The following is a 24695-nucleotide window of genomic DNA, read 5'->3' on the forward strand; positions in this document are numbered from 1 at the left end:
CTCGCCTGATCTCACGCCATGCGACTTTTGGTTATGGGGATTCTTAAAGGATCGGGATCGACCGAGAACACCCAGCAACCTTGGCATATCTGAAAGACGCAATTATTCGACATGTTCGTGGAATTAATGTGGACTTACTGCGTTCCGCTGTGGAACACACTGCTTTGCGAATGGAAAGAGTTGTGGAGAACCACGGCACACATATAGAACATCTGTAGAATGTCTTGTTGATCTGCAGCGTCACCTATCGGCAACTTCTTGTACTAATTGCTTTTTGTTTAATAAATCTCGAGCGCATGATCTGAAGTGTCTGTTTTTAAAATTTCATCACATTATGACCCATACAACACTCTGCACAGGCCTCTGAGTTGGGGAAGTTTAATTTGGATAACCCTGTATTTTGACACAAAATCGGACTTTTTCTGAAATAATATACCTTTTTTTTTTTTTTTTTTTTTTTTTTTTTTTTCATATTTCGATTCTACGACTCAAATTATGGCTAGATATTAAATTTTGTAATTTCTGGTGTGAAATTAAGAAATTTATCTTGGGGAATGTTTTTCAGTTTACTCCAAGAATAATTCACTTGGCGAACTTCTTAATTTAATAGCAACCTATTTTCCTTTGCCTTTTTTCTTTATGCACGAGCGAGAAAAAAAGTCATCGCTCATACTTTAAATAATTTTAACAAACTGCGTACACCACATTTTCGTTATTATCGTTTATAATAAATACGCCAAATTTCAAAACGCGCCAAAATGTAAATTCCCCTGTATCTTAGAATATTTTGAATAAAAAATTCTAATTTTTTTGTAGGTTTGCTTAGATGATGGCAAAAATGTTATAGGTTATAATTCAAATTTTTTTTCGTAAAATTTATAAAAATTTTCGAAATACAAATTTTAAAAATAAATCATAAAAAATTGGAGAAATTTATTTGCAATGAACCTAAATTTCGAAATACGAAAAGAAAAGTAAGTTTAACAAAAAAAAAAAAAAAAGAGAGAGAGAGAGAGATATTAATAAATACGTAATTGAATTTAAAATTTTGAGAGCTATTTTTAAAAACTACTCGCGCGATTTTTACAAAACTTGACAGTTTGCCATAATTTGAGTCGCAAAATTGAAATATGGAAAAAAATGGCATGTCATTTCAGAAAAACCCCGATTTTGTGTCAAAATACCTACCTAAGTCGCGCTTTTGAGGCATGAAAAACGCAAGTTAAATTTCGTCAATCAGCACAGTAGAACGGGAAATATAGAACTGTATCCCCCCTTTTTTTTTTCCGTAGTGTACATACGCCGATTTTTTTGATGCACTGGTACATTTAACAATGCGGCTATGCATGTTTAAAAAACCCTTTGAACTGGCGATTGAATTGGACTCAAATTCTTAAGTCACATTATAATTTTTTTAAGCCATGACTGCATAAAATATATACCAAAAACCGACAAACTTCTACTGGGTCACTTACTGAAGTAAAACAGTATGGCAATATAAGGCAGCAAATTCTCATCAGTTTCTATCTTGTCGACAAGTAATCTTCTTATTATTAATCCTCTCCACACAGATTATCAACCAAATTACCCCGCGAGCCCACACAAACAATCTAGGCATGTCAATCGTACCCTCCTCAAAGCAATAAGAATTACTGATGTTTCACTGCAATGAATTAGGTAAGTATGTCATTGCCAAAAGTGGGAAATTACTTACGAAAATTAAAAGGGGAATGCATCTTCTTCGTTTCATTGTAAATCTGATCTAAAGTGGAGGCAGTGAATAGCTAAGTTTCGCGTAAAGAAAGAAGGCGGACTTTCTTCTTGTTTTAGAGGCATACTCGCTACATTCCAGTCAGATTAGGAAGAAAAAGAAAAGTGTCTAACGAGGATACCTGGAACCGAGACCCGAGCCGAAGAATTCTGCAGCCTGAGGGACGATAAGACGCATGAATGAGCAGGTCGAGTGGCGACGGATTAAGATCTCATAACGGATTACGTAGTCAAACATAGTCTCTTATCGATCAGTCGCGCGCTTGTGATCGATTATTTAGGACGAGACAATATAAATAATTTCCAAGGCTGGTCTGTAAAGGTTGAACTAAGTCTGCAGTGTATATTGGTCAAATTATCGACCCATTCGTTCGGAAAGCTTATATACTCGGAAAAGAATCTGACCTTCACATTCCTACACGTTATTTCTCCACCCCACAGCAAACTTCAACACCGAATTATTAAATTACCTCGAATGAAAACTGCATAACGTTGAAAGTCAGATAGTTTTTATCTGCGTTCCTAAATTTTGTACAAGCGGGGAAATTTTTATATAAGTTTCAACATTTCCTTAAACAGTTACTTTTGTTGATTAAAATATCCGTATTCAGTTACTACATTTCAAGATCAGCAGAGAAGAATTACATGGAAGGGAATAAAATGAATAATGGTACATTGATCCGCGTGAAAAAAAAAAAAAAATGGAATCTGAACATTTATACTCAGAATTAATTCCCTTAACAGCACATACATGCCCAAGCCGCGCGGAAGATAAATTAAAAATCTCATACTTCGCCCACTGCCAAATTTTGCCGAGTCGATTAGATGACAAATGCATGGTAAATAGCAGAACGGTCTAAAAATTTTAGAAAGATTCCAGTAAAGCAACCAAAATATGTCTGAACTCAATTAATTTGTTTCAAATAGTCATTTTCGGAAATATCTATCAATGAATTTCTTAATAGGAAGGGAAAAAAAAAAGATTATTCTTGATGGAATTATTTCCATCTGATGTGCTTGAAAACTAACCACAAAAATACTATTTTTTTTTAATCAGCAAATATTCCGAAAATATAACGGAGAAAACTTTTCAAGGGAACTGACCACATCTATACCAATCATGTCAAAATGCCGCTTCTCCTATCATTCGTCACGCCCACCAGCGGCAGAACACTGAGAGTTCGACATAGGATCGAATCCCGGCGAACGGGTTGGCTACATGGTTGGTTTTCGTGGTCTTCCTCCAATGCAAATTTTCAATATTATGATTTTTTGAACCAACATTTTCTACAGGGAAAATAGAGAAATTCAAATACAAAAGCAGGCTGATGCAAGATGAAGTGCGTATGGTCTGTCAATTACAAGATCGTGTCTTGCGATGACAGTAGAGATGTCATACTATTAAGTAAAATTGACGCCATAATAATAACAATAATAATTCAAAACTAAGATCATGATTGCTCAATTAAGTGTATCATCCATCAAGAAAATTGGAGTTACTCCCTTAAGCGTCAAATACATTGATCAAACAAATGTCTATAGAAGTAGTAAGGTTCTCATTCGGTATGTGAGAATGTTCAAGAAACAAAAAGGCAGAACTCTAGGCAAGATAAATTAGAAGGACCTTCTTTCTGGTAAAAGCGGGTCTATTACGCTCCTTAATAGTGAAAAGTCATTTACACATTTTCATAAAAATGCAAAATAAGAATTAAATTTCCTTTTCCCCTAATTCTGTAAACATCGCTATGCAACACAGCTCCATTTTTTTCTCGCTTTGAAGGTTCCAGTACAAAATTTAAAATAACTTTTTAAACAGACTAATGGGTAAAATATGCAAATGTTTAATTTTGCACAAATTAATGTACGCTGGAAAATAAACTATTTAAAAAAGATATTTCGCCAAATATTTTAAAATTTTCAAAGAATTCTATGAGTACCCCTCCATATTATACAAGAAATACGGGTATTCCGCTACAAGCAATGACTACGATGACGATTAAACAGCGCATTTATAAGAAAATTTTAATTTAGAGCTTTTTCTCTGATTCCCTTCCTCTGTCTCCTTAGAGAAATAGGAAGCGAATTTAATACAATGCGGAAAAAACACATTATATTTACATACATTACTACACAATAAATTTTTTAAAAAAGTGAATATCTAATACGCTATAAAAGAACCTTATTCAAACAATCGGACAACACAGAACATAGTTAAACATGATTTTAAACGACTGAATATACAGCTGATGCGACACAAAAATTCAGGAAGTACTTGCTGTCTATTCAAATACGAAGCAAAACTCAGCTTATTCCCCAAGCTCGAACACATTGCAAAAACCTAAATATTGACAATGGGTATCCTATAACATTCCTCCGACACAAAGCCGTTTTGTAGCTGGACAGGAAGAAAATTTACGTGCATGGAGCAACTGTTCAAATGTTCACTTAAAAGTTCATTGACCCATTTAAACCTTTCAGCATTTCCGAAACTATACATACACTGATCGTGAAAAGACACGTCGAAGCAGCGAAAGGATGAACAATAAAGGTTTAATAATTGCGATACTATATGGGTCGATGACTCGGTCTATTATCAAGGAAGTAATTTGACGAGGGGACGAGACGTAAAACAGCTGTTCCAACGGACGAAAGACAAAGAACCGCATAATGGCCGGTTTTAACTGTAAAAGACGACGTAAAGCATTCCTTGCCACTCGACAGCTCATTCATTTTGGATACATTGTTGGACATTACCGCTCATTATGCGAGGCTCGCATAAACCGCAATTAGAATCAAGAATCACGACGATGTGATGGGTGAAGTTCACTCTCTCTCATTCTATATTGCGGTATGAGGTTACTGGTGGAATGAACCACGTATTAAATGATAGCTTCCTCAAAATTTATTTTTTTTTCCTTCTTAATATTTTGCTTACTTAAAGATGAGGATAATAATATAATTACGTAATAAAGCTACGTTCAGGAAGGGAAAACGTCCTGCAAAACGACAGACGACATATACATAAGAAAATCTCTTTATCAAAATGTCAACACTTGCACGGGTCTGCATGTATAAAAGTCAGGTCACAAGCAATACTTGAATTGTTTATGGTAAAGCACGATATGATTATCTACTTAAATGTAGTGATGCTTTTGTGGAGGGCATCACGAAAGCAATCTTTCATAAAAGTCATAAAAAATTTAAATAGCCAGTTCCTTTAGACGCCGGATGCCACATATATTACGCACTTCTAGCATAGAAACTTCTTCATCTCTTGGATCTTTAAACACGTAACGGTTCTCTTTCGTTTATTTAGCTATTGCTTATTCTGATTCATTTCATATCTCTTAACTATGATGTGGAGGTAATTTCCTAATTAGCAAAGGTACTCCCGTAAGCCAACACCTTGGTCCTAATACCTTCAATCCCAGCCATTCGTGGGCTAGTACTCGTGCAACGCAAGTAACTGAGACTCTGGTAACGCTACGGAACGAAGTTGATAACTTTTTATAAATTTCGATTAGTTATTACGCAATGCATTCGAGGATTGAAGGTCTCAGGACAGTTGTATTCACGGAAGGCATTCTAGGAAAAACTGGCTTCCATTCACCTCACGCGCATGATGAAAAACCACTCAAAACCCTTCGCAGCCAACCCTTTCAGTCTCCGAAAACAGAAACCGTAAGTTGTTAAAATCCAAGTACTCCCGGTTTATTTATCTTGAAAGATAAACTTATGTAGAGAATATCTTAAGAGAAAGCGTCCCTAATTTGTTGCCGCCGTGGGCTGACTTAATTCAGCTTACAAATCTACAATATTGTGTTTAATGCTTTACTAATGGGCAAATTTTTGCCAATCAAGTATTGATGACCAAACATTAATGACCGAATTCATCGGTCATTCAAACAACTAAAGTAAAAATGTAAATACAGTCAAGTAATTGCTACTCTTTTTTTTTTTTAAATTGGTGTTTTACTAAAGACGACAACTGCATGCAGCCGTCTAAAACCACAGGAACTAGTATCAACATCTGACAGAGGCTAAAATATTAATTAAAAAATAACTGCACTTTGAGTAAAAATACCTAATATCATCGACATATCATGACATACCCATAAATATTGGTCACTTTCAGAGGTGGTGACCATAATTAAAAGGTTTCACTTATGGATCTATTAAAAAAAATCTGATGTGTACACCACATGACTTCCTTGTACGGGATATTAAATTATACGCATTTTTTCTTGCATTTCATTTAAACTTATTGGATTGAATTAAATCTACTTCCCCGACAGCGCATAAACCACAATAGAATAAATGCATTCTTTAAAATTCACTATAGTATTTGTTCACCATAGCGACACTCTGGCTCTAGATTCACTTAACAGTATTATATTTCGTTCATATTATAACTCAGAATGCACAAAATTTATATTATTTAAAGAATAGAATTACCTAATCGTTGCCACATGTTCTATTCAAATACTATAATAAATCTAGAACGATGTATAAAAGAAATTAAGCAAACAAAACAAAAAGAAACAGTTTTTCACAGACAATTCAGTATTTCTCATTCAATCAATTCAGCTCTTCACTTCGCGACAAGGCAAAAATACATAAAAACTCAAAATATCTATATTAAAAATTACGAAGTAAATCTTAAACACTTATTTATACCAAAAAATTCCAGAAAGGATTAAGCATGATTTAACTGGCAATAATAAATGAAGGCGTTATCTTTGTTGTTGCGAAGCTAAGTTTCTCTAGATTGGCAACAAATTCACTAGTCTGCTGTTTCAAATGTAAACAATCAATGGCCGCCGTCAGAAAAAAGGCTTAGCGGACTTAAACTACTTAAAATTGTTGATAATTCTAAAAACATTGCACACAGATTTACTAAATGCATAAAAACCTTAACCGGAAGATAAAAACAACATAATTAAATAATTTTTAAAGCAAAAAAATGTATAATTTACAAAAATATAAGAGTAAAGAAACTGAGATCACTGAGCCGGGTAACAGAGTGGATATATATATATATAAATATATTTATATACGTTTGGTGCGGCCGATTGCAACCAAAATACAAGGTGCACATCTACATGTTATAGCAGTCCTATATACAAAATTTCAACGTTCTGAGGCTACTCTTTTTTGAGTTATACTAGATACGTACGTACGTACATACGTTCGTACAGACGCTACGAAAAATTCTCGTCAGAATAAATTTTAAAGCAGTTTTATAATTTTTTTTTGGAGGAAATGAGTCTTTTATTCTGTCCTTACGTACCGATACCACGCAAAAACATCGTTAAATTGCATTCGATAGCGATCAAAATGGATATTTTCGTTGAAATATGCTGCCTAAAACTTTTCGCGATTACAATACTTTCTTTTTACTTCGTACAAGGAAGTAAAAACGCTACTCTATATAATTTTACATAAAATAATTTCTCAAAAATCTGATGTTAATATTATTAAAAGTTTCGGAGATGCACTAAAAAAAGATAATGCTAAGCGCAAAGGGGTGGATGGAAGCGGAAATGGGGTATATCAGGGTTACCTAAACTTCTCCGAAGCTTATCCGAAACATATGAAATATAAAGAAGGCATTATTCTGTACTCTCACCCTTATCATTTTACTCCACCGCATCCTATCCTCCCTTTTTTTTTAAATCTTGCGACGCTATAAATAATTTTTTGAAGCGAAGAACGTTTAAGCCTCGCTACAAAACGTTTAATATTTTTGGTTAACAAGTTCCACTCACTCGTTCTGCTTCTCCATCCTTTCAAACGTCAATAAAATTATCAATCTCTTATCTCTCTCTATACACATGTTTAATTAATTAAAAAAGTAAGGAAATAGCCCATTATGAAAGAACAATAAATTTCCAAAAAGGCTATAGAAAAGAAACAATTTTTTTTAGGATCTAAAAAAACACGTCCTTAGCAAATTTATTGTTTATAAACCAGCTGATGGTATATCAAATCTTGATGAAACAATTAATAAAAAAAATAAATATATTTGATTAGCGTGTATTTAATTATGCAGCTCAAGTTGAAGAGGACAATAAACAGTTTAATCATCACTTCTTCAAGGTTGATTGAGAATGCTATTAAAATTATACGCTTTATTTTAAAAATATTAAAAAAAGATCTAAACTTTTTTATTAAGTATTATTAATGTTTTTCCACTTCTTATACTCATCACTTTTTAATTACCACTCGATGATTTAACGTCTGGCGCACATACTCCTGTGGTTCTAGGTGCACATACTTTAAAATCTGGTGGTTCTAGGTACCGCCGTTTTCCCGCAAAATGTATTCAATAAATAGCGATCTTCACTAATCAATTATCTCATCCAACGCCTGGATCATGCACTGAAACGAAACGGCAATATATTTTTTTTTTAATAACCTTATCATTCACTTTCCTGAGTTCTAAAATTAACAGGGAATAAAAATAAATAAATAAAAATTAAAAAAAAAAAAAAACTAACGCAATAAGCAAAAAATAAAAAACTTTAACGAAAACATTGCACGTTATTCATACGATAGGACCTTTATGGACATGAAATTAAAATTACTGTATTGCTCCCAGAGGCCTGCCCTGCTTTTATAACCTGAGGCAAAGAGGTAAATGCGCACCCCTATATACGTCTGACCAATTCGGGGGAGGGCCATAATACATTAATTTCTTTTAAAACGTTTAAAATTGCGTATTGTTCTATAATTCAATTTCTGAATAGAAATAAAACAAAGACAAAAAAAAATAATAACATTTGGATCATGTGTATGATGTACATGATTCTTCTTCCTATTCTACAGTGACAGAATGGAAAGAACAATTTTGCATTTGTCGAGAATCCATAGGAGATAATTTTTCTGAAGGTCGATAACTGATAGCACTGACATCACCAAATATTGCGCATGTCTAGGATGAAATGTTGAGTAATAGGAAATTAAAAGTCATTAAAATTATACGCTTATATTTATATGTGAAACATCAGCAAAACTGGAACTATCTAAAATTGTTTTGCGCATTCCGCATGAAAACTTCATGTGAGGAAAGTCTCTGCAAGATGGGTCAGTTACTCTTCAGGAATCCAAAACTAGTAACGCGCCAATTCTATTCAGAAGCAATGTGGCTTTTAAGGAGATTGACTTCCCCTTACATCCCAGATTTAGTTTCAAGTAAATATTAGCTGTTCTCTAAACTATACTAAGAACTCTGTGATTTAATTATGATGACGGCGTGAAAAGAACAGTTATGGAACATTTTCAAGTTCAACTTTCAGCTTACTTTTCAGGGGCAAACAGCTGTACTGCGAATATGGGCATTTGAAAGCCCAAATTTGAAGTTTGGAATTTGTTTGATTATCGATTTCATATTTTGTAAAACTTTAGGAATGTTTGATTAACAAACTCAACAATTTAAAAGCGAGCAATCGGGGAGAAAAACCTTTTTATCTCCAGCGCACAGAACTGTATATCGGAACTCTATAGATATGCTGCTAGTTTTAAAATTCTTTTGAGACATTGCTGTTAAAGGCTCAGGTGCTAGGCACTTCTACAGGCTCCTAGGCTGGGAAAGCCACATCCTGTGTGAAACGTCGTGTGGAATTCGTCGTGTCGTAACGTCATTGCTGTTGAACTGAATTTTATGGTTTAAGTGCAAAGAACATGATATTTAATAAATAAAGGTAACACACAAAACGTTAAAAAAACACCCCTTCGGACGTAATTTAAAATCTAAAACCATTCAGATTTTTGTTTGTTTGTTAGTTTGGGGAGGAGGGGGTAAAATTCGTGCTCATAAGTGCCCAAGTGCGTAACAATGACATCTAGTCCTCGTGCGCTTCATGGCGAAGGGGTTGGCAATTTTCGAACTTTCTCTATGTGTTAACTTAAATACGAAGCAGCTCCTTTTGTATATTCTCCACGAACGTATCCCTCCTAAAGAAAATAGTCCCACGTGTTTTATTGTAATCGATTAATTAAAGAAGTAGGCTCTAAAACAAGCATATCTTTAAACAGGCATATCAGTCGAATGAATTGTTGTTGTAAGAAACACCTGAACTTCAGCCGAATAAAATACGTCAGCTATTCTACGACCACTAAAGCGGCTGTCAAGATAAAATTTTAATATAATTTATTCTTCTTGTCAAATCCCTACAGTATAAGCACTCTTTTAAATTTAATAAAATTTAAGGTCGCTTCATGCTTTTTCTTTACCCCGCTTCATCAGTTAATTCTGTGGACTTCAGTGCGTTAAATTTCGCGATTATAAATGCTTTTAATAATTTCTATTCACAAATTATTTCTATTCACACCAATAAATAAGTCTTCAGTCTAATTTATTTTGATGTTTTCATTTCAGTTTTTCTTATAGTTAAGTCAACCGCTTTATACCGTTCAATGTTTTCTCTTTCTGCGAGTTCAATTTTTCCAGAAACGATGGTTTTTAATAGTTCTTCGGAAAGAAACGTATATATATATATATTTTCTATCGGTTACTTTAGAAGAAAAAGAGCGAAACAAAGCTTTTAAAAATATATGTTCTTTTATATCAGTATCAGTTATATTAGAAACAGCTAGAATGTTTGGTCTTAAATCATTCATAAAAAAATTGAAAAGTATAAAATTCTTTTATTTATTTTTATTTATTTATTTATTTATTTGGTACTCATACTAAACAATTCATTTTATGGCTCCATTACAAACAATATAACAACCCAAAAAGGAAAGAAAAAAGAAAATCTGATGTGTATACCACATGACTTCCTTGTACGGAATATTGGTGTGTATGGTGTATTTAATTATGGCAAAGCACACAAGGGCTATCTGCCTAAAGGGAGGGATGCCTTTCGTGGAGGATTTTCTAAGGAAACTGGCTCGTATACACGTTACACATGGGGAAAACCACGAAAACGCCCATGCAGCCAGCCCGTTCGCGGGATTCGAACCTCAGACCGAACTACCAGTGTTCAGCGTCTTTACCGCTCGGCCGCTGGTGGGCTCTGTACGGAATATTAAATTATACCCATTTTTTCTTGCATTTAATTTAAACTTACTGAATTGAATTAAATCTACTTCGTCGATAGTGCATAAACCACAATACAATAAATGCACTCTTTAAAATTCACTACATTTGTTTACCACAGCGACTCTCTGGCGCTAGGTTCATATTATAACTCAGAATACACAAAATTTATATCATTTGAAGAATTACCTAATCGTTGCCACATGTTCTATTCAAATACTATAATAAATCTAGAACGATGTATAAAAGAAATTAAGCAAACAAAACAAAAAGAAACAGTTTTTCACAGACAATTCAGTATTTCTCATTCAATCAATTCAGCTCTTCACTTCGCGACAAGGCAAAAATACATAAAAACTCAAAATATCTATATTAAAAATTATGAAGTAAATTTTAAACACTTATTTCCTCGAAAAAATTCCAGAAAGGATTAAGCATAATTTAATTCGCAATAATAAATGAAGGCGTTATCTTTGTTGTTGTGAAGCTTAATCTCTCTCGATTGGCAAAAAATCTACTATTCTGCTGTTTCAAATGTAAACAAATATGTCCACCATGTTATTTAAAAATTAAGCTTAACCGCACTTAAACAGCTTTTAAATTGTTGATAATTCTACAAATATTGCTTGCAAATTTCCTAAAGGCATAAAAACTTTAACCGGACGATAAGAACAACATAATTCAATCATTTTTAAAGCAAAAAATGCATAATTTACAAACATATAAGAGTAAAGAAACTGAGATCACAGCCGGGTAACAGAGTGGATACATATATAAATATATTTATACACGTTTGGTGCGGCCGATTGCAACCAAAATACGAGGTGCACGTCTACATGTTATATATACAAAATTTCAACATTCTGAGGCTACTCGTTTTTGAGTTATGCGAGATACGTACGTACGTACAGACAACCACGAAAAATTATCTTCAGATTTCATTTTAAAGCAGTTTTAAAATTTTTCTGGAGGAAAAGAGTCTTTTTCTCTGTTCTTACGTACAGATGTTACGCAAAAACATCGTTAAATTGCATTCGATAGGGGTCAAAATGGATATTTTCGTTGAAATATGCTGCCTGACACTTTTCGCGATTAGAATACTTCCTTTTTACTTCGTACAAGGAAGTAAAAATAGAAAAATATTGTTTACACTCCAGTCTTTTCAGAGAATGAGACTGACTAATGAGCTGGTTCCGTTAATCTGTATAGCAGTACGTGAAACTGCTCCAGAAGTAACTGCAAGCGGGACCGACCGTACAATTCCGGGCAAATTTAATATGAATACAATATAAAACCTGGAACTACGCGTCTTATTCAACGACGCATTTATACAGAAAATGAAACAAAATTTTTCAAATATGATACATAATTTATTCTTAAACATTCTTATTTAGCCTCCCAATGCTACTCGAGTAAACATTTATGTGATAAGTCTGTTGCAAAAACTGTCGGCAGTTGCGTCGTCGTACGCATTTAGTTAGCTGACTTTAGAAATATTGTTACGGTGAACTGAGATCAATAAGATTTACTGTCCAAATTAAAAGGGAGATAGTACAGAATTACTGACGTCAGCAGCATAATGCTTTCTAAGAAAGTTTAGACTATGCAGCCCAATATGTTAGTGTAAACAAGGGCAAATTAACTTCAATACATTAACTCCAAGTATAAATTTTAATCTTATAATAATACTGTTACGGATTTTGTATTTAATTTGCTATTTTTAGGAGAATTATGATTAAAATTATTTTATATCCCCGTGCAGTGCATCACGAGACTTATTTGATGAGAAAGCTAAGCGGGAAAAATTAAAATGCAGGAGCACGCGCATTTAACATTTTAATAAAAAGATATCTCGTAATTGTACTCTTTTGCTATCCAGATAAATCGAGAAAATTACGAGAATGTTCTCGTGCATGATTAAAAAACTTAGCAGAAGGAAAAAATCTCAATTCCGTTGTTTACTTAGTGATGTTATTGATTGTAGCGAATTCGCGGTGATATCGGATTAGCTTTCCCTGTGTTTTTGAATTGAGTTCTATTTACATTTTAATAGTTCAAAATATAACTACTGTGAGATATTGCGATACTGTACGAAGACCTCTGAGAAAATTTCAGCATTTTGTTTTATTTCTTGGGATAAGAATAGATTTTATTAACTTTTTATAGACTTGGGCATTAAATTTATTACGAACCAATATATATATATATATATAATTTATTTCTATATATATATATATAGTGCTGTAAAACATTAGCAATTTTGAGAAAAAAATTAATGTTATTAATTCTTAGTTCAGCTGGATTGTTAATAACATAAAATTCTTCGGGTACTTCTTAATATGTTCCAAATTTTAAATTTAATAACTAAGTTCTTTCTTAAAAATGAATTTCTAAATTTTCATAGCTAACTTGGCTCCTCTGCTAGCTATTAACCTGAAGCCAGTGCTTCACTCTTTTCACGGCTCTAACTACTCCACCTGTAAAACTCCCTGAAAATCATCTTAAAGCAATATCCGCCTTACTTTATTCTTTCCAGATTTAAAAAAAAAAAAAAAAAAAAAAAAAAAAAAAAAAATGAAAGATTGCACCATTTTCACCCTTTATGTGTATAGCAGTTTGTGATTTGAATGAAAATAAGGTATAATTTACTGAACTACCCGAGTCTCCTTCAGCGAAGTGCTCTAGTCGACGACAACGTCGCCACCTTATTCTAAAGGTACGGGCAACTTTATTAAAATTCAGCGTTTTTGACTGTGGATAAGATGCAGGCACTTTATCCACAGTCCTGGACTTCCTAAAGATGCTAAAGTAAAAATCGGACTTGCAGCTTCCTAAAGTAAAAATCGGACTTGAAGAAGGATGCTCTAGCATAAAGATAGGTCCACCTTAAGATCAGTTTCTAACTTGAAAAAAGACATCCGATACCCCAGCATAAGGTCGCCTTTTTCAAGAAGGAAACTGACCTTCAGTTTCTGTGCCCTCGCTTATTACCTAAAGAGGAACCGCAATGAAGGTTTGTATTTTCGAACAGCGGTCACCTTATATAAGGGTGCTTTCACCCTTATGAAAGCATCCGAGAAACCCCATGAAAACAAACCGTTCACCGGGAATCGAATCGAATGCGAAATACTAGGGCCAAGCACGTTTTTTGTTGTTATCCATATTTTAAAATCCCAAAATTTTTACAAAAAATGCTCCGCCTCCAGCAATGTCTGCATTTTACGAATGGCCTACTTTTACTTTCAAGGAATAAAAAAATGAATACCCGAATCCATTTCTTTTTGTCATATTAACAGAAAATGCATGATTATCAATCGCACTTATAATACTTACACAATGCAATTTCGTAAAATTATCTCGTATGTAATAGCTGGTAACTGTACAACTAACCAATCAGAAGAAGTGAATAAACCATATCAACAAAAACTACTTCGGCACGAATTTCTTTTGTCCCCAACACTTTTTAAAGGAAGACTTACGGCATAAAACTTTCAAGGTCAAAGTATTACGCAAGGTTTACCGCCGATGTGCAAATTTCTGATTCTTCCAGCAAGGAAAAACTAAGATATAAGATGGCATTTGTTACGTCATCTTTTATCGCTGCGGTTTCCAAGCGGTCTTCCTTTTTTTTTTTTTTTTTTTTTTTTTTTTTTTTTTTTTTTTTAAGGTCGCCTGGAAGCTTAAGCTTCTGTATATAGGTTATCGTGTACATTGCGAAGAGAAACAATAATTTTAGTAATATCAGTTCCATAAATGTTTACTCAAATTAGAAATGGATGCAAACGTAAAAATACCTTGTAACTATCAAATAAATACCCAAGCTAGTTAATATGATCAGTAAACGGAAGAAATTGATGCCGTCTCTTACCTAAATGAAAGGATTAAAAAAGAAAAAAGAACAGTTTTAAAAATTTCATCAAATAATATTCTAACAGTATAATTATTGAAGGCGACTGGCGTTAATGGCAGAATTTAATATTATATTTACTTAATATATTTCATTTTGAAATGTAATTAAAAAATCAGTAAAATACACTTCACAGTGAAGGAACAAAATGAAAAATTCCCATAATCAATTTGCTTATCTTCCTCTTTTGGAACATTTTATCTGGCGCCCAACTTAATCAGCAAAGAGAGTTCCATACTGCTCTCCCTCTTAGCTAATAAAGAATTATTTCGCACACTCCCATTTTCTTGGCAGTGTATAGCTCTCCCTTGTGATTGTGATTAACTTACAATCTGGTGATTGTATTTAACATCTTATTAATATAATCAACAATACAGATAGCTATCTTTGTAATTTCTTAGACATATTAACAAAGACATAAAAGCGTTTATAAGAGCCAAATTAATGCAATTTACAATTCCTCAGTTCATACAACTTTTTCAATATTTCTGTTTTCTGACCTTCCAAAAAAAGCATTTAGCAACAAGTACCATATTTACCTCAAAATAAGCTTCCTGTATTTTTGCTATATTTTGTTCTATAATTTGGTAAGGTCTTATAATCAGGTATTTGTAATAAATGAAATTGCAGAATGAAAGTAAGCTTTATTATCATACCAAATATAACAATTATACTGTTTAAATGCTAAAGAAATCCCACAAGTAATTACCATGTATATAAACTACATAAGGGGCATTACTCATAACAATTACATATATATGACTAATTTCATATTAAGTCTACATCCATTATACTAATCACTGCAATGCCTGAAAACACATGAGTAATAATGTATCAACTTTCTCTAATTTTCCTGCATTTTAATTTCTCAATAAATTACCCTAAAATTTATAAGAAAGGTTTTATTTTCAAGTAACAGCATATGTTCCTCCCAATTCGAAATTTTCAACTACTGACAGACAATGTTCTTTTTTTACCCTTATCCCTCTTCCAATAATTCAGTCACTGATTAACATGATAAAAGAAACAAAACATAAATCACCAGGTTTTTCACTACTTTCTTTAAATTATTTGTATTTTTCTCATCCTGACATATTGTTTTTTTTTTTTTTTTTTTCGGGGGGGGGGGGGGGGTCTTCCTACTTTACTTCAGTTATGTTTCTCAACATGTTCAAGATACACTGCTACTTCCACTAGCATACCACACCTTGAGGCGGTTGCATATAAACAGTAGTAAAAATAAAATTTCATCGCGGTTGCAGATAAACAGTAGTAAAAATAAAATTTCATCGCGGTTGCAGATAAACAGTAGTAAAAATAAAATTTCATTGCTCTTCCAGTAATGTAGTTTCTGGCTATTTTCATAAGAATGAAAAGGCATTTAAAAATTGCTTGTTTTAATTTTGAAAAGGCTTTTATGACAGAAAAATCTTAATTTATAATTTTTTAACATAAAATTACACTAACTCCATTACACACATTGCCTGGAAAAATGATGATGGATCTTGATATGTTAATAACGGTAATGCATTTAGAACTCATCCATTTTTACAGAAGTTATTGGCTAGCATACCTTCTGAAAAGAATAAGTATTTTTGTAAATACCTCTTTAACAGTAACAGCATATTTAACAGATTAGTGATTAAATTATCTTCACTTTTAATATTTTGCTGAAGCATAGACATCACATATTATTTTATCTTTTTTGTTTCACCCCATACTGAGTAAATTTCGGTGTCTCAGCAGCAAACGTATAGCATTTTGTATTAAACGAATGATGTGTATTATTTGAAAAATAGAAAATGAATTTAGCTAAACTGCTATTTACCCAGACTAGAGTTCCTTCAAATACACAGTTGGTGTCATAACAGAAAAGTGAGACTTGATAATTTCTCCTCACAGAAAAAAAAATGTGAACATGAGGAAAAAGTTAGTAAAGGCCAAACATAAGCTCATTAAAGAAGCAATGTTGAAGTGGTTCATCATTCCAGTAAGCCACAATCTGGATAAATGCTAATTATACAAATGTGTTTTAGATACAGATGTATAATTAGGATGGGTTTAAGCAATGACTTGAGCATGACAAGACTTAGTCAGCTTTTTTTTTTTTTTTTTTTTTTTTGTGACTCATTAATCATTTATCCTATTTTTTGTGAGATGATCCATTTCTCTCCATCAGATCTGATAAACTTTTAGTTCCTCAATACTGGAGTTATCTGCTATGTAAATTCTGAACTTTCTTCTTAATTAAAACTTGGCAATTTTAGTGCTGTTTAAATAACTAAGAAAATCATAATAAGAATGTAACAATATAAATTCCAAGAGTTTTAAAACTTACCCTATTGCTTTCCAGGGCCTCTGATGAATGTGCATCTTTTCCTCGAAAGCAATTTTGACATTTGCTTTTATTGAATATATTCGGGGAAAATTTTCTGCACTCTGTTTTCAGGGAAGTCATTTTTATGCACACATCCTTTATAATTTTCCTGAAAAAATAAAGTCAGCAAAATATCATTAACTGAAGAGAAAACAAGAATTAAACAGAAAAATAAGACAGAAATATTATATTACATCATTAAACTTAATTATGTTTTCATTAAGTTAAATTTTGATGTAAAACAGAAATTTCTTCAATTTTAATTTATAAAACTATAGTTTTAAGCACTACAATAAAATGCATTGATACAAGAATGCCAATCAATGCCATTCCAACACTAAAGCAAGTTTACCAATTTTATAATTTTCTTTAGATTTTTAATAAATTTATGTTCCTGTAGAGGCATATGTTTGTTTCTCTTCCTAGCAAGAAATGAGGAAAATCAAATTCGCTCTTAAAGGATTCAAATCATAGAACTTCCACCTGCCAAATGGGCATGGCAACCACTTCCATCATGACACAGCAGAATGCAACAATTCTTTATATTCCCTTCTGCTTAAAGAGTGATCGAGAAAAATCATATTCTAGGAACTGATGAGTTACAAATTAGATTGTATTTCAGTTAGTTGCTGAGCATCTGTAATCTGCAATAAAAAAAATCCCTAAAAATTTCTCCACAAAACTACTGACTTAATCAGAATCAAAACCCATCAATTGTCAAGCTGCAGTAAGAAATAAAGAAATAAATTACATAGAATTAATATAGAATTATTAACATACAAACACACATATTTTTATTTATGTGTTGAAGAGAAATTTAATGAACAGGAGAAAGGGACTAGGTTGTCATTATTTATTTTCAAACTTTAACCCACTTGGAAATTTTTTTTAAAAAACTTTGAAATTTTTTACAATTTTCTTTTTTTTTTTTTTTAGTTTAAATTAAAATAAGCTATTAATGATTAATTAAAGATATTAGAATTATTTTAAATAAATGTCATTTTGAAAATTTAATATTCAGTTATCTATATTTGAATAATACAGTGTAACCAACAAAGTATCTTGAAGGTACCAAACTTTAGATTCAGATAGAAAATTTGAACTTTTTTCCCTATGTGATATCATATGGTATTTAATTATTATCCCACTGTTCATGAAGTTGTCGCTAAGCTGTGCAATTTCCTGCCATTCAGAAACGTCCTGGGAGATGGTGTGAGCACTCTCGGGTCTCTGATGAACCTTAAGTTTTCAAATGTATGTACCCTTAAATAGGAATAATAAAAAAATAATAATAAAAAAATAAAAAAAAAGACAAAGCTAAAAAGTGGTCTGCATTGAAAATATTAAAGTTTATTGTGGAAATGGACTCTCAAGAATAGGTCCCTAACTTATATTTGTCATTAAAGACTTTTTCATGAGTGTGTGTTTCAGATGCTTCTTGCAAAATGCTTTTGAAAGTTGAAATTGATTAAAAGTTATCTTTGATCAACAATGAGCCAAGTAAGACTTAACCATTTGGGAATCCTTTCTATTGAAAATGCAGTAGCTAAAAAACACATTAATTTTGACAAAGCTATAAAAAATTTTAGAAGTCAAATGTTGCAAAAAAACAGTTTTACTTCTTTTTATTTTACAGGAAAGTTAATTTTTTTTTAAATCATCAAAAATGGCAGATTAATAAACCTTTTTAAATATATGTTTGCTGCAACATGTACGTTGTTTTTCTTTAGTTTTAAGATTTTTTGTTTTGAAAAGCATTTTAACTATTTAATTTTAAATAGATAAATATTAATTGTGCATTTGTACCAACATTTTGCATGATCATTTCAATAAGGGAGGTCTAGGGGCATTTCCCATCCAGGCCCTTGATAACTGTAGGTCAGGCACAGGTGCCAGTTATGGATAGGCATAATGTAACAGCACATTCAAACATTGGAGTTCTTGTTATACATAACCTCAATTGATTCTCGATACGCCATCTTTAATTTTATGAAGAAGGATATAAATTAACTGTTACTGTTCTGTTTTTTCTTGCATATAGAAAGAAGTTATTAAAAATTTTAACTGACTTCTACAATACAGTAAATAGTTAATTATTTTCCAAGTTATGTGATCCTATCTTTATAAAAATTGTGTATTAATAAACATAAGATCAGCTAAATATGGACGATAAAAATAGTGATAGATCGGAATTCTTACCCAAGGGCAGTTTACACTCATAGCACTTTAAACGGAAGTTCTGGTAAAATTGGAGGGCCTAATAAAATAGTAAAAATTTTAAAAAAAACCTTTTAACAAAGCATAAAAAAATGGGTTGAATACTGATCTTTTATCAAACAAAGAGGCATCAATTCCTTCAAAATTCCACATGAACGATTGACACAATTTATGAGAAATCTCTGCCACCTTTCCAGGTTCGATGGTAGCCAACTTTCATGGTTGGCAAGATAATGAGTAAAAACCTAGTACTATTATTGTTTATGCACATTTTGATAAATATTTAGTAATCACAATTTTTTATTTAAGATATTTATTTTGTTAAAATAAATACTTTGATTTTGTTAAAAAAAATTCTGGACGTCAGCTGTCTTCAGATTGTGCTTTCAACAAACATGAAATTTGAATTTCAGACTACTGATATATAAAAGAACATAATGTGACGGTTGATAAATTATTTAAATGTTTACTCCTAAAAAGTAATTGTTAATTATAAAAAAATAGTAGGATAGAGGAGATGGTGGTGGGAAGTGTGAACATATGCACATGAAAAAAGGTATGTTAAAAAATTGACGTTTCATTCATTTATTTGTCTCTGTGTGTTCATTTTTGTTAAAAGATTTATTTTTAATGTTTTTATGTTAGGAAATATGTATTTTTGGTTATTTATTACTCTCTGTTTGTGTATTTTTTGGTATTTGTTCATGTCTGTGTGTTAAGACAGCAGTAAACTTGATAGTTTTAACTTTGTTTTAGCATCCTGATTTTTGCTTAAATGAACTTAGATCGATGTGTACATGGACAAAGTTAAGGCAGTGCACAATGCCTAGTTTGTGCAATTCTCTGATTTTTCCTTTAAGTTAAAATAGGTCAATGTGTACATGGACACCGAGTTTGTGAAAGCCTTTGACTTCTTCTTTTGGTTTTGTGTAGCAGGTGGAAGCATTGGCACCACCTTGAAATTGGTGCCAATTCCTTACGGGCACCGATCTTGGCATCAAAAAAGAGATATTCTTCAAGGGGTACCGGACAGTAAATTTTAACCATATACACACTTTTGCAAAAAAATCAAAGCACCATGAAGGAAGTGGTTGTTTTTGATGAAATTGAATATGTGTATAGTTCATACACAGATAATAAAATTATTAAAAAATCAAGGTCATAGTACCTGCTCATGGTTCACAATCACCCATTGAGTGTTCAAATTAGTAGTTGGTCAAACCACCCCTGGCAGCAATGCATGCTTGAATTCGCAAGGCAAGGAGTAGTAGAGGTTCCTAATGTCATCCTGCGACACATTCTGCCAGCCATCAGTTGTCGCTCCAGATCTGCAATATTTTCTACGGTCCGAACCATGTCTCAAACATGCTCGACTGGTGAAAAGTCTGGTGACCTTGCTGGCCAAGGAAGAGTATCAACCGCACAGTGACAGTCCAGAGATATGCGAGTGGTATGTGGCCAGGCATTATCTCGTTGGAAAATGACCCCAGAATAACATGCCATGAAGGGTAATGCAACCGGCCGCAGGATGGTACAGAGGATGACTAAAGATAACCTGCTGTCATCAGAAATAGAGCCCTACATCATCACACCAGGGGTTATGGCTGAATGCCTTTGTAAAACAAAGGCTGATTGGGACCGCTGGCCCCGTCCTCTCCAGACACGAACACGGTGGTCATCTGTTTAAAGAGTGAAGTTGAATTCATCGCTGAACACTATACGATGCCAGTCTGATGGCAGCCATGATGATCAGCTGTGACATTACTCCAGACTACTTCACCGATGTTGTGGGGTCAAAGGCAAACGTCTTAAGGCCTCTGTTAGTGTAACCCTGCCTCAGACAAGCGCCGTGAGATGGTAGACATAGACGTGGCTGTAGTGCATTGAATAGTCGACAATCATACAGTTGGGGCGGTCCAGGCCTGGAGAACAATCATCCTATCTTGCCTCGCATTTGTGATCCTTGGCCTTCTAGAGCCTTCATTTCATCGACAATTTCCTTGTAGCAACCACTGCTGCCAACATCTTTTCACAGCAGTGTCTGTACACTGCAGGTGGCGGCCTATTGCTCGGGATGGCCACCCGGCTTCACGTAACCCTACAATGTGAAACATTCGAAGTTGTTTAGTTATCTGTAAGGTCTTCGATATCGTCGTAATGACATCTTTAGTTGCTTCTTTACGGGATTACAATGGCAGCAACAAAAAAAGATAAATTTTCCACCTCTGACACTGGTTTTATACTTTGCAAATTGCGCACTAGAAATGTGTGCTATGATCGTTATCCCTGTTCATTTTCCTTGAAACTTTGAGCATTTGCATTTCCGATCAAGATGTTTTTGCATACCAAATTTCATCACAATCACAAAAGTCCTTTTTGGTGCTTCGATTTTTTTGCAAAAGTTTGTATTTGTATAACATGCATTGTTATGGTTTAGGATATTTGATAAATTATGCAAGACATCACCATAATTAAATAAATTAATGCTAAAGTATTCTGCCCAATAGAATGAATTATGTGCTGAATTACTAATAAATTAAGGTGAAATATATTGATTGTACATTAGTCTCTTAAATATAAAGTAAAAGATTATGATATTTTAACTTTATCCACATGAGAAATAAAATGGAGTTCTTGTACTGTACAGCACAATACCCTATTTTTATGAATGACAAAAATAAAAATGATTCATTTTCCTAGTATGCATAAGCACATGAATAGCTTCCTAATAATTGTGAGTCCAGGGTCCCTACTGAGGTTAATATAAATTTAAACGGGAGGAGAGGAGCAATAACATAATACTAGTGAGAAAAAGGCCAATGCCAAAAGCAAAAAGGCACAGATATTGAAAATTCACTGTCCCTTCTTAGCATTCCCAGCAATGTGTTTTGATAGTTAAGCTAGGTTGTGAACTCAGAGATGTGGTTTCCTGTACTGAGAATATCTATAAAGTTTAGCATAAGTACCATAGTCATTATACATTCAGTTATGTTGAATGGAAACAAGCATGCAGATGTGTCGTAAAACAGTATCAAATATCTTTGAGCTGCTACCTTTCAGCTATGTTACACACAACTGCAAGTTTGCTTTCGAGATGTGAACAACACAAGTTAAATTTCATCAATTGGCTCAATAGAACGAGAGATATAGAACTGTTCCCCCCTTTTTTAGAGTGTAAATTTATGGTCCAATACAAGAAAAATGGTTTTATTTAACACAAAATAGATGAAAAGATCACAACAATAACATGCAAAAACAGAAGTTTCATAACCTAAGTGATCTCTATGCCTGCAGTACACCAATCATATTATGATTGGTAGTGCAAACAATATTTTTATAGAAAAACTGGGATATCGTCCTTTGTTTATTAAGAATCGGCTATGCAAAACTCAAAATAGACTTGAAGAAACCTTAGTAACAAAAAATGTGGAGTCCATCAATTTCACAAAATGTAGAAAAATAATTCTTGAGAAAATAAGTCAAGTCCTACAAAAGCCATACACATACGACAATATAATGCAAAATCTCATACCTGTGACGGTGAAGAACTTTAGCTACTGGTTCTAAAGATGTCTGGTCTATTCACAAGTCACAACCCCCAAACAATTTCGATGTAAAATTCCAGCTTTTTCCATTCTATACAAATTTTGCAGTATATAGCTTCCCATACAGTTGATGAACTAATTGAATGTATGGAAAATTTACTACATGAAGAGACATTTGATAGTGTTTTTCTCACATTAAGACCTGAAAGAATTGACTATTTTGGTAGAAAGAGAAAATTCTATAAGATTCCTCATATTAATAAGGTCAAGCTTTGTAAGGAAAGCTATGCTTATGAGGAGGAAAAAGATCAGTATGACTGATATTTACATTTTTGCAGCCAATTACAATTTTTACATTTGAAATGACGGTTGTTGATGATGTTGCCAAAACTAGACTTGGGGAAAATTTTGGTTTCTTTTTTTCTTTTTTTTAGTTTTTGTCATTAAAAAAGGGGCTATTTCTGCAAAATCACCAAACATGATGTGATAAATTTCGACTTTGGCTATTTTTTGTAATAGCAACACTTTCGTATGAACCCTTGGGTTTTGGTTCTTACCATTCTTTTCAATTGCTGTTTTAAGTTGCATGTGCATGGTATGGTCTTGTATTTTGAACTTGCTATTATTTTGCTGTGGGTACCATAATTTGAGTATGTCTGAAGTGACTTAGAGGATTAATGATGGGTTGGATTATAATGAAATTGGTGAATTTGAGGTTTTTTATGGGTTGGATGATGGACGAAATACGTTTGATTTTTGCATGAAAGTTTGTTTAAGTGCTGATAGATATGAATGAACCGAAACAAAGAAAAGTTTATTTGAATTGGCTACCTGGAGGATGGAGGAGATGTTGGTGGGAAGCCTAAACGTATGCACGTGGAAAAAAAATTGACGTTGAATTCAATATTAAAAACTTGACGTTTCATTTATTTATTTGTCTCAGTGTGTTAAATTTTGTTAAAAGACTTGTTTAATGCTTTTATGTTAGAAAATATGTATTTTTGGTTATTTATTCCTCACTGTTTGTGTATTTTTGTTTATTTGTTCATCTCTGTGTGTTAAGACAGCGTAGAATTTTTTGTGGATAGCATGATAGTTTTAACTTTGGTTTAGCTTCCGGATTTTGTTCAAGTGAAAATAGATCGATGTGTACATGGACAAAGTTAAGGCAATGCGCAATGCCTAATTTGTGCAATTCTTCAATTTTTTTTTTTTTTTTAGTTAAAATAGGTCGATGTGTACATGGTCGCTGAGTTTGTGTAAGTCTTCTTATTTTGGTTTCGTGTAGCAGCCATCTTGAAATTGGTGCCGATCCTTCCTGGTGCCGATCTTGGCAGCAAACAAGAAACGATTCACCAAGGGGTACCGCAGGGTAAATTTTTATCAGCTCGATATTTATTTGTTTGCTTTATTAACCATTAGCCCAAAGGGTTAATTTCATTTTGGCATTTTACGACGGAAACTTTAAAAGTCTGGACTACCTTTCAATTTGTTGCCATGAAATATTATCAGTCTGTATTATATTTAAAGAAATTAAATAACGAAAAATCTGCATAAATGTGTGTATGTTTCTCGCACTGTGATAAACAATGCGAGAATCTAGAGCCTACAGCCTAGCAGTATCTAGAGCCATCAAATTTTGAATAATGTACATGTCCCCCCAAATATGGGCATCTGGAAGACCGAATTTTGAATCTTTTTATTATCTATGTCATATTTTGTAAAGCATTTATCAGTTTTTGATTAAAAAACTCAATGATTTCAAAGCAAGCAATGGCAACAATGTACAGGAAAAGAAAAAAAAATTTTTTTAATTCCAGCAATGAGACTGTGTAT

General features: G+C 33.0%; 1 protein-coding gene across 1 annotated transcript in view; it reads right to left on the minus strand.

The window, feature by feature from the left end:
* The window catches only part of LOC118194458 (uncharacterized), a 293435-nt gene that overhangs the window by 265889 nt on the left and 2851 nt on the right, over nt 1–24695 (minus strand). Inside the window, exon 2 of the mRNA XM_035365633.2 lies at nt 17059–17206. Within this exon, the coding sequence (XP_035221524.1) occupies nt 17059–17178 (120 nt within the window). The 5' untranslated portion in view covers nt 17179–17206. The remainder of the gene's footprint in view (nt 1–17058; nt 17207–24695) is intronic.

Source organism: Stegodyphus dumicola, chromosome 5 (assembly GCF_044657685.1).
Source record: "Stegodyphus dumicola isolate Sdum_Otavi_A_Nest chromosome 5, ASM4465768v1".
NCBI classification, from domain to species: Eukaryota; Metazoa; Arthropoda; class Arachnida; order Araneae; family Eresidae; genus Stegodyphus; species Stegodyphus dumicola.